The sequence below is a fragment of the Saimiri boliviensis genome, chromosome Y (genome assembly GCF_048565385.1).
Source record: "Saimiri boliviensis isolate mSaiBol1 chromosome Y, mSaiBol1.pri, whole genome shotgun sequence".
NCBI lineage: Eukaryota > Metazoa > Chordata > Mammalia > Primates > Cebidae > Saimiri > Saimiri boliviensis.
The window spans coordinates 18,132,974-18,147,829 of NC_133471.1; the positions used below are offsets into that span (position 1 = coordinate 18,132,974).

At 50.5% G+C, this 14,856-nt stretch overlaps 1 protein-coding gene across 1 annotated transcript; it reads right to left on the reverse strand.

Annotated features, from left to right (window-relative positions):
* Positions 1-210: 210 nt before the first annotated feature.
* Positions 211-11,226, reverse strand: LOC141582992 (interleukin-9 receptor-like). Its single transcript, XM_074392427.1, is given in 9 exon segments — positions 211-783; positions 2,390-2,474; positions 3,785-3,890; positions 4,429-4,630; positions 5,329-5,474; positions 6,041-6,219; positions 6,336-6,447; positions 6,875-6,988; positions 11,199-11,226. Coding segments are annotated over 9 exon segments (1,545 nt in total).
* Positions 11,227-14,856: the final 3,630 nt, after the last annotated feature.

Sequence of the window (14,856 nt, forward strand, 5' to 3'; positions counted from 1 at the left end):
TCCTTCCAGTTAGCAATACTTTGCAACAGCCATCAAGCCCCTTTTAATCTCTAGAAAGGAGGATCAGGAGAACACTGGGACCAGCTCCAGCCTCCATCCAGATAGGTCCTCTGACCACTGCTAGGGGCTCCTTCTCAGGAGGTTCAGTCCCAGACGAGGGCTCCAGAGACCTCAGTCCATTTTCCCAAATGGATATGATGCATCAGGGACCTAGAATGTCCAGGACCGAGGCTTGTTGAAGACAGGAGGGAGCAATATGCCCTGGAGGTCCTCATGCAGCCTGGGCCTCTGGCAGTGACGAGCCAGCATCCAGACACCTTCTTGATGGGTCTCCAGGCCCTGATGCTCACAGGAAAGACCATGTGCCAGGGTTGGGATGGGCCTAAAGCTCTGCATGTTTCTAGGGAAGGTTGAGGGGTGGCATCCCCCATAGCAGTCCAAGACACCACAGTAGTCACTGCTGCTGCTGCTACCCTCTGAATTTGGGGGAGCTAGCCTGGTGGGGGATATGGGGGTCCAGTCCTCCTGTGGCAGATAGACAAGCAGCTGTGCCCTCCACTCCGTCCACCCTGCTGGCCGCACACCCTCTGAGGTCAGGTTCCCCAGGACGCTGGTCCCAGTGTTCTCCTGCTCCTCCTCCAGGCACACAGATTTCCAAGGATACAGTGGGCCACAGGTGAGCGGTGCAATGGCCTCCTGGATGCAGGGTTCCAAGGCTCCTCATGAGCTGCCAGCATAGTCTTGGTTCAGCAGCACACCGGTCCTGTGGATCCCCATCCAAGCCTGGAACCGAGTGCAGGAGGAAGTAAGGGCTCAGGCAGCATGTTCAGAACTCATTGTGGGAGCAGCTGCCTCCTTTCTGGCAAGCCTAGCCTCCCTCCTCCTCCAGGAAGCCCTCCTGAAGCCCAAACCCAGAGGCCAAGCAGCACCTGTGTCTTGAACATTCTGTCTTTGCTCCCTCTATGTGCCAGCCCAGCCTGAACATGGGACCCTGAGTCCCTTCAGGCCCTCATGACTCCCGCAGCAAAGGGCTTGGTGCTCACAACAGCCTGAACCAAGGTACAGATGGTGATATCTGCCCAGGATAGAGCCAACAGCTGACAGCATGTGCCTCAGGGCCTTTCAGCAGCTACTGAGACTGGGCACTCCTACCTGACACGCACATACATGCACACACACACAGGAGTCGCTGTCAGGACTGGTGACTTTCAAAGCACTTGGCTAAGACCAGCAGAACTGGATTCTTCTGTGGGGCCACAGGAGGCCCCCTACATCCAAAAAGAAGCTGTTGCCTCGGTGGGACCAGGAGCCTCCAGCCCATGCACCACACACACCACACCCTCCATCATTGCACTACTCTCTGGAGACCAACCTATGGCACTAGATCCCCGCCCGAGGGTCTAAATAACCCCTGGCAAGTGCCCTGGTTCTCTAGGGAAGGGCTGGTGCCTGCAACAGGATGACAGTCCAGGTGACCATCACACTCTGTGCCCTGCTCAGCCTTGTTTTCAGCTGCCCAGGTTCTTGACAGTCACACCTACCACCTTAGGGAAAGAGGGGGACTCTGAAAAGAGCCAGGTGTCAGTTCATGGTTCAAATTCTATTTTTGGACAAAAATCTTGAAAACTAGGCTCCTTATTGAGCAAGAAAAGGATTTTTCTGCACAGTAAGCAGGAGCCATGGTGTGGAGGGGACATCCTTGCCACAGAGGGTCCAGGGATGCCCGAGGGCATCCAGCAGGGAAGATCCTGGAGAGAAAGGGTCAACTTGGCCCAGACCACAGGGAGGGGCCCTCACTGCTTCTTGTCCTTAGCCCAAAATGAGGAGTCTGAAGGGAAAAACCAGAGACCACTGGAGCCCTTCCTCTCCCCCTCCTCCCACCCAGAGGGCATGAACCTCCAGCCCACTGGTTCCTCGGTTGAGAGCCCAACATGGGTGAAGGGAGGGAGGAAAGTGCAATCCGAGGGGGACAAGGGGACCAGGCAGAGCAGGAGCCCAGTGTCAGTGAGAGCCCCAATGGCAGTGCATCCACCACAGACCCTTCCCCACAGTCAACTTCGCAGAAGGAGGAGGTGAGGCACGTGGTGGGTGCAGACAGGTACAAACCAGAGGAGACAGAGATAAGTCATGAGACATTTACATTTTTTCCCATCAACAATGGAACTGGAGACACGAGATCAAAAAGGCATCAGCAATGAAAAAATAAAGCTAGCTTTTCCCCATTTGAGACATGGTATAAATCAAAATTCACTTAATACACAAAAAGGACTCCAAGCATGGACAAGGCTCCCACATTGGCCACAAAACCTCATGAAAAGCTGTATCTTGGGCAGGCTAGCATTCTAGTGAACCCCTGCCCCCCACACCCTGCCGTGGTCTCTGCACCCACGTGGAAGTTCCCATTGTGCATATTGTAGAGGGGCTGGAAGAATGCCACTGGAGAGGGCATGTTCTGGTAGAAGGTTCTCTTCACCCTGAGGCCAGGAGAGGCCAGTCATAGGTCTATGGCAACCCAAGTGGACTGAGGTCACTGCAGAGGCTGAGCCTCTCTTCCATCTCATTACATCCCAACCCACTCTCAGGTCAGGACCCATCTGGGCCTCCTTGCCTAATGGCCACATGGGACTGATTTATGCCGAGGCACATGTCCTTGACAGTGTGACCTGCAATGGCAGGTTCAGAACAGAGAGTTACCAGCTGTGTCCTCAGTCCACAGAGGGAGCCAGCAACTCCAGGAACCCATCTTTGCCATCAGCAGGAGGTCTGCAGCTCCCACACCACGCAGTGTCTCCCTGAGCACCAGACTTGCTGCTAGGATCCACTGACTCTCCCACAAGGATGTAACCTGGGGCTCCAACCCAGCAGGTCCAAAGAGACCTCACCAACTTCCCTGCAAGGCTGTCCACCTCAGGGGTCATCACTCATATCTCATCCAGCCACATGTCCCCTCTATTTCTCCTCCTAAGACCCTCTTCTTTGCTCTTTCTCCACTTCTCTGGCTGGCTCAAGCCAAATCATCTCCTGATGGATACCCTATTGGCGCACATTGGCCTCCAGAAGGTCTCCCATGTCCCCTTGTCCAGCAATCCCCTCGTCAAAAGATAAACTAGGTTGTATCACACAGTTTCATATTTTCCTTTGCTCCAAGGAGAAGCCAAGTGCCCTCCCGCTTGGCTCCAACCAACATCTCTGTCCCCACACCCTCTTCTTCACATCTGCTGCCTGACATGGCCCCAGCTCCCTCTCTTGAAACCTGACATGCAGTTCATGAGGCATGATGATTTATTTAAGGAGCACTCTTGTCCAACTTGTTCTCTAACGCATCTGCCAGGGTGAGAATGGGGTCCCATGCACACCAGATGCCCCAAATGTCCTTTCATAGAATGTGTGAACAGATGAACGAACAGAGCTCCTCCAGAGGCAGGAGACCAGGACCTTGGGCTCCTGATCTCCATGATTCTGGGTTTGGTTGGGACTAAGCTGTCCTTATCTTCAGCCTCTGCCCCAGATCTCCCTTCCCTTCTCTCCCTGGCAACTTGAGAACCCTCTTCTCGCCCACGGGAAAGACTTGAGACGCCCACCACACTGTTAACCTTGATAGTGGGGAGGCGAAGGAAGGAACCAACCAGGGGTGGCCCTTGATACCCCACCCACCGCACACTCACACATGCACTTAGAGATACATCTTCACACATACACTGAGACATGTACACCCTTACCCTTTTACACAAGTACACACACACACACACACACACACACACACACACACACACCAGCTACCTACCTGGGTGACAGCTTGAACAGAATGTATATCAGGCCAGTCAGCAGGAGAAAGACAGACACAGCAACAAGGATGTTGTCTGGGCATTCCAAGGGTGTGATCAGGGGGCCTATGGGCAGGAAGGGCCCAGGGTTGTGAGCGGCCTCAGTGCCAGGAGGCTCCCCACAAACCTACATGGCAAAGGTGCACCGTTTAGTGCCCTGGGCCAAAGTGGAAGGTTTGTGATGGGCCTTGAAGATTTGTGTTACATGTTGAAGGACCTTGTTTATGAGCCACACACATGGGCCTCACTCTTCCCATCTTCAACATGTCATAAGGTCCATGGGAGTGCACAAGGATCAGCCTAGCTCTCACTAAGGACACTGAGGTCACATCCAGCCTCCACTCAGGAGCACCAGCCCTGGTGTGCAGCCCTGCCGACCTCACTCCTAACAGGAACCACTGACTACAAGTTCCCAGGAAGCCCCAGTGTTGGCAGGTGTTTGCTTCCGCCCTGTAGACCTCAGAGCTTCAGAGGAAGGGGGTCAACTGGGGCATGGCTGCCTCAGGGAGGGGCTTCCAGGAGGTTGAAAGGGTGTGGGGGTGAGGTGAACAGGGTAGACACCCAGCCCAGACTCTGGAAGTGCAGGAGCCACAGCAGTGCCCACCTTGTCTCTGGGGAGCCTGGAAGCACACAGGCTGGCTCCACTCACTCCACTGGCCTGTATAACGTTCCTCCTCCACCATGTCATCCTCCATCATGGCCATCTGGACATGCAGCCTGGCCTCATGAATAAAGCCAGGGTCCAGCTCAAAGGCTTCAGGTATAAGCCAGGTCACCCCAACAATGTGATCCCTGTGCTGGTCCTGCTGTGGGGGTGGAGACAGTTAGCAGGTGCTGAAGGTGGGGCTTCAACCTTCAGCTCTCGAGAATACACACATGTATTATTATATGCTCATATAACACACACATAAACATACCTGTGTTAACACACAGGCACACTCGCCACATTCATGTGCACTTACACAGAGAAGGCATACTTTGACACTGACACTCACACACAGACACAGCTGCATTTGCCCCAAATATACATATGCACATGCAGGCAAACATATCTACAGGGATGCTTTCACACTCATCACAGTTGTATGCACACTCATATGCACATGCATGTATACACACCCATCCACACAGGCACACTCACATATACAAACACCAGGAACTGGCACACTTTCATGCACACTTACATATAAACACACAAACATGGGTGCACAAACATGTAAGTGTGCACACTTTTATGTGTACACACATAAGTACATACATGCACACTCACCACACTTACGGGCACACACTCACAGAGACAGGCACACTCACCCTAACTTCCATGCACACACACAAAGCATACACATATGCATGTCAGTATATGTGTATGTGCACACACACATAGCTCTAGTTCCTCCCCTCCTCATCACTATCAGGTGACATCTCCCTGTGTGGAGTGGGGATTCTGCCCTGGGCTGCTGTTCCCAGGAGAGAGGACTCTGGAGAAAACCAGCCAAAGTGTTACCTCCCAGGCCTCTTCCTGCTTCTTGAAGGCCAGCTCATAGCTGAGAAGTGTGGTCATTGGCTCCAAGGCAGGACTGATGATCCAAGTCAACATGCAGTGGCCAGAGCTGTCATTGTTCTGCAACTCAGAGGGTGGATCCAGCTTAACTGGAACAGAGTGATTCCATGTGAGGCTGAAGGTCCATGGGTCTGGGTCTGTCAATCAGCATACCCAAGACTGGGGATCTGAAAGATTCCCAAGGGGCATGATCAAGGCCCTCTCCGACCAGACACCTCACTGGGAGACGGGTCCAGTAAAGCCCCAGGTGGGACAGGACAGCAGTCACTTCCACTGGCCTCTGCAGCATGATTAGGTGGTTTCTTTTTGCTTCCCTTTCCTTCACAGTCAACTGCTGGAAGTTCTTCCCAACATATTATTGGAGTCCTTCCTGGGATGACTGAAGAGCATTTCACATGACTTAAATGGCAGCCCGTGCCCCAACTAGCAGCCCTACATCTTTATTTCATGCTGAAACCCTGCCCCTGCAGTAATTTTGAGGGCCCTCCCCTCCCAGGGGCCAACACCACCCCCAGCCCTGGATCTCCCTTGGCAGCAACTGAGAACACTCACTGGGCCACCAGGGTCACAGGCTGCAGGGCCTTGCACCCAGCTACCAGGCAGCCAGGATGTTCTTGCCAAGGGGTCCCATCCCAGACCTATAGCCACTGCTCACCATGTCTCTGGGGCAGGTACTGCGGGTCCACCAGGCTGACCTGCTCCATCCCAAACACACAGTGGTGGAAAGTGATGGTGAAATTGTCGGATGGCACGATCACCGCCTTGGGTGGCAGCAGTAGAGTGCACTCACTGCCCTGCAACATGCACTTATGTGTGCCACCAGGCGCCTGGTTGCTGGAAAGGGCATGTATCAGAACCACAAGGCTGTTACACTGTTCTGGTGCAACTGCTGCAATCTTGGGAACCTCTCCCTCATCCCTGTCCAGGTGGTCATGGCCCTCCATCCTCACCTGGTGAAGACAAGCCAGGCGCTGGAGCCCTGGGCCAGCTCTGGAGCAGACCAGTGGGAATCAATCCTGAGGATGTTGTTGGCGAGGGAGGTGAAGGTTCCAGCCCTTGGCCCTGGAGACAATGATGGTTGGGAGCCCACAATAAGTGCTTCAGGGCAGAGCTGAGCTGGAGGGTTGCGGGGATCTGACGGCTGACACCCTCACAGGGCAGTCACCAGTGAACGATCCCAGAATCTATTCAGGGAAGCACTGATAGGCCTGGGAAGTGATGAGCTCTGACTCATGGTACATGGGCCATTTAGACACAGAAAGGTGTCAAGAGGATGAAAGAAGTGAGACTAAGGTCAATCCAGACACTGAAGGTAGGGAAGTAAAGGTCGGAGACTAGAGACTGAGGTCCAGGCTGACCCCTAGAGGACATGCCCCAGCACAGTTTGGGCCAAACTTTTCCCTAGGGGCTCAACAGAGGACAACCCAGTCCCCCAAACATGCCCTAGTTCTCCACCCACCTCACACAGACACCAGTGCCCAGTCCTCACCTCGTCCTTCCCCTGGGATGGAGACTCCCGAGCAGACACAGGTGCAGACGCAGATGCAGGCCAGGAGCCAGGTACCCATGACTTGCCTTAGGGCCTCACTCTCCAAGGTCCAGCCTGCAAGGGACTGAGCTGAGGTCCCTGTGCGAGTGAGCCGTCCCCCTCTGAAAGGGTGCTCCCCATGAATTGCTCCCCAGCAGAGTGCTCAGTGGATACCCCACTTGCACTCACACAGTGTCCTGTGAAAGACATTGGGCACCCTGTCCAGTCTATCATCGATGGGCATTTGGGTTGGTTCCAGGTCTTTGCTATTGTAAACCATGCTGCAATGAACATTCAATTGCAAGTGTCCTTAGAGTAGAACGTTTTATAATCCTTTGGATATATTCCCGTATACACCATATAATATTACACAGCCATCAAAAACAATGAGTTCGTGTCTTTTGTATGGACATGGATGAACCGGCAAACTATCATTGTCAGCAAAATGACACAAGAGCAGGAAATCAAACACCGCATGTTCTCACTCATGGACAGGGGTTGAACAACGAGAACATGACACAGGGAGGGAGCATCACACACTGGGGTCTGTTGGGGGGAAATAGGGGAGAGACAGTGGGGGGTGGCGAGTTGGGCAGAGATAGTATGGGGAGAAATGCCAGATATAGGTGAGGGGGAGGAAGGCAGCTAATCACACTGCCACGTGTGTACCTATGCAACAATCTTGCATGTTCTTCACATGTACCCCAAAAGCTAAAATGCAATTTTTTAAAAAAAGAAAAAAAAAGAAAGAAAGCAAGAAAGACACTGGGCACCATTGCCTAGGCTTTAGTCATAAGAAACTGAAGCTCAGAAAAGCCATTTGACCCAGCCAAAGACTCATGGCTGCAGTGTGTGAGATGCACCCTCAAACTTAGTTCCTGTACTCAGACTCAGCTAGGGCTCCACGTCTGCCTCAGCCAGCCCATCCCCACCCTGCCCCCGCAGGGGAGTCAGGGTTGGGGGAACTGGTAACTCGCATTCATAGGCAAGGAGCTGAGTCCTGAGAAAGGGAAATGGCTTACCCAGGGTCACACAGACAACCTCTACAGATTTTTTTTTTTAATGGAGTCTCCCTCTGTTGCCCAGGCTGTAATGCGGTGGTGCAATCTTGACTCACTGCAACCTCTGTCTTCCCAGTTCAAGTGATTCTCCTACCTTGGCTTCCCAGGTAGCTGGGATTACAGGCGCCCGCCACCACACCTGGCTAATTTTTTTTTGTATTTTTAGTAGAGACGGGGTTTCACCATGTTGCCCAGTCTTGTTTTGAACTCTTGACTTCAAGGGGTCCACCTGTCTCGACCTCCCAAAGTCTTGGAATTACAGGCGTGAGCCACCGTGCCCAGCCTCTATGAATACATTCTCTCTCCTTTTAGTCTTCTTAAAGACCCATCCCGGGGTTCTGCCCCCAGGAAGGTGGACAAGGATGGCAGTGGGGTATCTGTGCCAAGGAAGAGCACCACCAGAAGGGCAAAGTGCCCCATGCTGAAGTGTAAGGCCTGAGCTCCAGGATCTCTGGGGGAGTCAGAGGTTGGCTGGAGATGAAGGGCTGGGTGTCAGGAATTACTTGGGTGTTGGAGGGCTGCTGATGCCCTATCACCCCATTTGCAGCTCCAGATGCTACACCGATAGCCCCTAGGCAGGAAGCAGGGCCAGCCTCCTTATACAAGACTAATTAGTGATAAGGAAGAAGAAAAAAAATGCATGCAAACTACATAAAGCACACCTTTAAGAAACTTGCACATCCACAATGGGCAGTGGGCACTACCCTAACCCCACTCCATGCCACTCCCGGCAGTGTATCCAGCTACCCACAGGACAGTCCCCCGTTAAGACTGATGATCAGGAAGTCTCACCCTTCCCTAGAATGGAGCGTACAGCCTGGCACCACCAGTCACAGCATGAAACACCATGGCAAGTTCTCTGCAGCAGTGTCTGTTCCTTCTTGCAGCAGTTACTGGAAAGATGGGGAAGACAGTCAGCCAACTCTTGGGATATGTGAAAGCAGGGTTAGAATGATTACCTGGACCTTAAGGAAGCCCAGGCACAACAGCCACACCTAAGAGCTGATCTAGGCCCCAGGAAGAATGACCGCTACACCAGGTGTGGACAAACACCCACATCTGCATAGAATCAGGCCAGGCCGGCCATAGGCTCACCCAGAAGCAGATGACTTGAGAGTGAGGAGTGGGATGGGGTGGTTGAAGGAAGCAGAGCTCCATTCCTCCATCCTGGACCACAGGGCCAGTCAGTCTAAAAAGGTGCACACACCCTGACCCACAGGCTTTCTGCTCCAGGATGTCACCAGGGAGGCCTCACCACAGCTCAAACAACACCCGCTCACAGGATGGTTGTGAGAGCAGGAGGGAAACCCAGTGTCTGCAACTTGGGACAGAGCTGCCCCTGACACTCCCAGTCCTGCTGGGGAGCCTGGCTGACATCACTGCCCGGCACAGCCTTTCCCACATTGGGTCTGTGGACATAGCCTTCAGTCCATGGGTCACTTTTTGGTCTCTTCTGAGATCCCCACCTCTTCCATGGCCTCAATGTCAAGCTCTGGCCCAGATGGCTACTGAGCCTCATGGCCTGCCTTCCCTGGTTCCCTGGGCCACTGTGAAGCTGTGGGCTGCCCTAAAGCTGGAGCCCTGCCTCAGGCCACAGGTTCTGTCACACTCACAGGAGGGTCTTCAGACAGGCTCAACCCTTCACCCTCCCTGGCCCTCATCCCACTGAGCACTCACATAACACCAAGTAGAATTGTAGACCAGATCAGGCCACCATCATGGAGGATTTTTTTTTTTCGAGACAGAATCTCAGTCTGTCACCACGTGCCAGGCTGGAGTGCAGTGTCACGAACTTGACTCACTGTAACCTTTGTCTCCTGGGTTCAAACAATTCCCCCCGCCTCAGCCTCCCAGGTAGCTGGGACTACAGGCGCCCACCACCACATCCAGCTAATTGTTTTGTTTGTTTGTTTGTTTGTTTGTTTTATATTTTTAGTAGAGATAAGTTTTCACCATGTTGGCCCAGGGTGGTCTCTATCTCTTGACCTAGTGATCCTCAGCCTTCCAAAGTGTTGGGATTACAAGGGGCCTGAATTGACAGGACCCAAGGGTTGGGCAGTGGCCATAGGCCAGGGCTGGAGTAAAGGTATTGGCACAGATTCCTGGAGTCTGCAGCTGAGATGGAAAAATGATGCCCATCCTCTTCCTGCTGTCTTTGTGAAGAGGTACCCATGTGTTGCCTGCTCTGCCCACAGCCTTGCTACTCCACTGTAGTTGAAGGTCATCACTGTGTGATGTCCCTACATGAGGCTCCTTGAGGCAAGACCCTGTCTGATCATGTTGCATTCCCTGCACCCATCACAACTGTTTGATAAATCTTTTTCCAACCCCTCCACTCTGGCAAAGGCTGCCCTTGCTTCTGGATGATGTTCATGTTGTGAGCATCCAGAAGCAGGGCTCTGGGATATTACTTAAAGATATGCTGTGAGGATATCCACTCTTGGTACTAATCTATCCCATGTAGCTAAGCTCTGAAGAGAGGGTGAGCCCAGAACAGCATAAGTCACAGGAAGAGCTGGGGACAGGGAGAGCACAGGAGGATCCCACCAAGGCCCACATCCTCCAGACTACCTATATCCCAGGAAACTGAGAGGGCTATGCTCTTTGCAAAACAAACCCTCTCCTCCCCTTCCTCTGCTTGGCTGGGTTAACCTTCCATCTGGAATTCCACCCTCACCTGCTGCCCCACACACAGGTCCAGTGGGGTATCCCAATCCTCCTGGCTCACCTTCTGCCCTTCGTTAAAACAACGAAATGCCTGGGGGTTATTAGAGGCTCTCCCGGCCCTGGGCCTAGACCTCAGCTCCACCCTGTGGCCTTGACAATTGGAGCCCAAGTATGCCCATTCATTCTCACCCCAACAAAGGTCAGTTCAATCATCGAGGAAGCAGAGTTCCTTCCGTAATTAGAAATTCTGCCTGACAAAGACAATGCCCTTCCCTCCATCCAGTTGGAGCATGTTCACACTGGCCACAGCAGAACCCATGACCCCTACAGGATTGGAAATTAGTTTGGAATTCTTGAGGTCAGCTCTGCAAATTTTGCTATCTCTAAGACATACCCAAGGCCAGAACACCAGAGGAGGTAAAGCTAGGGTGGTGCTCTAAAATGACATGCTTCCACAGTGGCTCCCTGGGACCATGAATGGAGGGCCACTTGTCCTTCTCTGCCTCCTGAATTGTATGCTGACTCGAGAGGCTGAGAAACCCAAAGCACAGACTCACCTTCCCAGATGCATCTACCCAGTCCCATCACAAGTCTGAGGCACCCCAAACCTGGAGGTGACTTGTCACCGAATTGTCTCTGGGTGCACAGCAAAGATCCTCAGCCTGATTCAGGAGATAACTGCAGTAGCTGGTGATGTGAGTCTTGCACGACAAATTCACACAGGCCGCCCACATCTGAAACCACAAGCGCATTACAGGGCTGCTCTCCCAAGCAGAGATGAGAAGTGTCTGCCACTGCTGATATTGTAAGCCAGGGAACTGTAAGACATGACAGTCCCTGTGACACTGAGGACTGCCAGACATAGACTTCAGTGATTTGTCTACTGACGGTCAAGTGAGTGTCCTCTGTGTTCTTCCCAAGAAACACCACTGACATGCATTAAACTGGCCCCAGGAAGCGAGGACCCTGTGGAGGTGCAGAGCAGTGCCCTTCTCTCATATGCTTTGCCAAAACCCGAGGTTCAGTTTCTCCTTCCATCAGCTAAGGCAAACTGAATATCAGGCTTTGGGAGAGTATTACACATAAAAGCAATGCAGACTCATTTGAAGAAAAACAATACAGAAGAAAACATTTTTAACAGGGTCCCCTTTCACCTTCCCCCAGAATTAGCTACTGTAAGCAGTTAGGCACAAATGCATGGAGACACTTCTGCTTTTCCTTTTTTGATTTTTATTTTCACTGAGTCTCACTCTGTCACTCAGGCTGCAATGCAGTGGTACAATCTCAGCTCACTGCAACCTCTGCTCCAGGGTTCAGATTATTCTCCTGCCTCAGCTCCCGAGTAGCTGGGACTACAGGCAACCATCACCAAGCCCAGATAATTTTTTTGCATTTTTATTAGAGACGGGATTTCAACATGTTGACCAGGCTGGTCTCAAACTCCTAATCTCAAGTGATTTGCCCACCTTAGCCTCACCAGGTGCGGAGACTGCAGATGTGGGCCACTGCACACATCCAGACACTTCTTAAGCTGAAACAAATACATATTTTTTGAAGACTCTTCCTGTGCTGCCACTTTGCAGCTTTCTTCAGGCATTCTTACATTGTTGTTGAGAGTAAAAGTCTATGCAAAATTCCTTCTCCTATGGTTTTGCACCATCTTTCTACATTGGTACATGAAACCCACCTAATGCCAGGCACGGTGGCTCAAGCCTGTAATCCTAGCACTTTGGGAGGCTGAGGCAAGTGGATCATGAGGTCAAGAGATTGAGACCATCCTGGTCAACATGGTGAAACCCCATCTCTACTAAAAATACAAAATATTAGCTGGGCATGGTGGCATGTGCCTGTACTCCCAGCTACTCAGGAGGCTGAGGCAGGAGAATTGCCTGAACCCAGGAGGCGGAGGTTGCGGTGAGCTGAGATCACGCCATTACACTCCAGCCTGGGTAACAAGAGCGAAACTCCATCTCAAAACAAAAACAAAAACAAAAACAAAAAAACAAAAAAAAACAAACAAACAAAACAAAAACAAAAACAAAAACAAAACCCACCTCATGACTTTAATGGTAGTATACGCCATGGTTTAATAATCCATGCAGTGGTCTAGACCCAGTGCCTCACACCTGTATTCCCAGAGCTTTGGGAAGCAGAGGCTGGAAGATCCCTTGAGGATCCCAGGAGGTCAAGATAAGTCTGGGCAACAGAGTGACACCCTGTCTCTAAAAGAAAAACAGTAATAATCATAATTTTTGCATTGAACATTTGAATTGTTGTCTGTACATGCTATTTTCTTTCTTTGTTTCTTTCTTTCTTTTTTTATTTGAGATGGAGTTTCGCTCTTGTTACCCAGGCTGGAGTGCATTGACATGATCTCGGCTCACCTCAACCTCCGCCTCCTGGGTTCAGGCAATTCTCCTGCCTCAGCCTCCTGAGTAGCTGAAGTTACAGGCATGCACCACCATGCCCAGCTAATTTTTTTGTATTTTTAGTAGAGATGGGGTTTCACCATGTTGACCAGGATGGTCTCCATCTCCTGACCTCGTGATCCACCCGCCTCGGCCTCCCAAAGTGCTGGGATTACACACGTGAGCCACGGCACCCGGCCTATTTTCATGTTTTTTTTTTAAGAGACAAAGTCTTGCTTTGTCACTCAGGCTGGAGTGCAGTGACATGATCATAGCTCATTGCAGTTTCAAACTCCTGAGCTTAACCATATATGCTATTTTAAATGAACAATTCTGGGCATGGATCTTCAACCAACAGAGTGAGTCCTACTATTGGAAAAATTGCTAGGGGTAGAATTGTGGGGTCTCAGGATTCACATTTTAAAATATTGATAGAAGCTGAGAAGTGGAGTGGCTCTACAAAAATAAATTTGCATAAACTTTTACTCTTACCAACAATGTAAGAATGTCTGTAAACCCTCACCAACAGTAAACATTATCCATCTTTTTAATCTTTGCCAATCTAACAGGCAAGCTATCTCAATGTGGTTCTAATTTGTACTTCCCTGAGTATTAGTCAAGATAAGCATCTTTTCATGTCTTTATTAGTTGTATGTTCTTTAGGGTCCCAAATAAGGTCATATTTCAGTGTGTGTATATGTATGCATATGGTAGTGGGTGTATGTGTGAGTGTCACTACACACATGTATGTATGACAGCACATATATGAACATGTGTGTGTTCTTGTGTGGGTAGTGCACATCACAACATCTTGGGTAAGATTTGGGTAAGACTGTAGATCTCTGGAGTCTGAGAACATCAGGACACATGAAAGAGTTTGAATCAAAGGCTCAAACCCATGAAACAAACACATTAGCAATGACAAGAGATGTGTCACATTTCTTTCTAACATTTGAATTTTAATTGACTTGGCTCCCATCTTATCTGCTACAAGTATATACTGTTCTACTCACTGGAGCCATCCCTGCACTAGTGTCCTTACCAAGATAGCTTCTTTCTTACTGTCAGAGTGCCTTCTGCCTGGCTGAAACCAGAATTTACTAACTCAAGACCAGCAGATCACACTACCCATATCATAACCTCAGAAGCAGAGACCACAAGAGCTGGATAGAAATAAAGGAAATTCTCAAAAGAAAAACCAGAGAAGAGAGCTCCAAGTTCTGCATCCAAATTCTACCAAAATCTCTGGATGACCTACAACCTGAACAGAAGTTTCAGCTGTTTCTCTCAGGACAGAGTTTGCTGCCTTCTAAAATAATAAACAAACAAACAAAAACAAAATTAAAAAAAAATTTAAACACTCTCCAGAGAAATAGAACACACTGTCTTAACAATGAATATCATGCACAATTTCTAACTAACTTCAAAAGCAAAATTATCAGATACATGAAGAAACAGCACTACGTCACATGTGATTAGGAGAAAAGGTAATCAATGAAGATTGACTTCTAAGAATACGTTGTTGAAAATAGCAAAGTTTTTTATTTTATTTTATTTTTTATTTCTTGAGACGGCGTTTCGCTCTTGTTACCCAGGCTGGAGTGCAATGGCATGATCTCGGCTCACCACAGCCTCTACCTCCTGGGTTTAGGCAATTCTCCTGCCTCAGCCTCCTGAGTAGCTGGGATTACAGGCATGCACCACCATGCCCAGCTAATTTTTTGTATTTTTAGTAGAGACAGGGTTTCACCATGTTGAACACAATGGTCTCAATCTCATGACCTTGTGATCCACCCGCCTTGGCCTC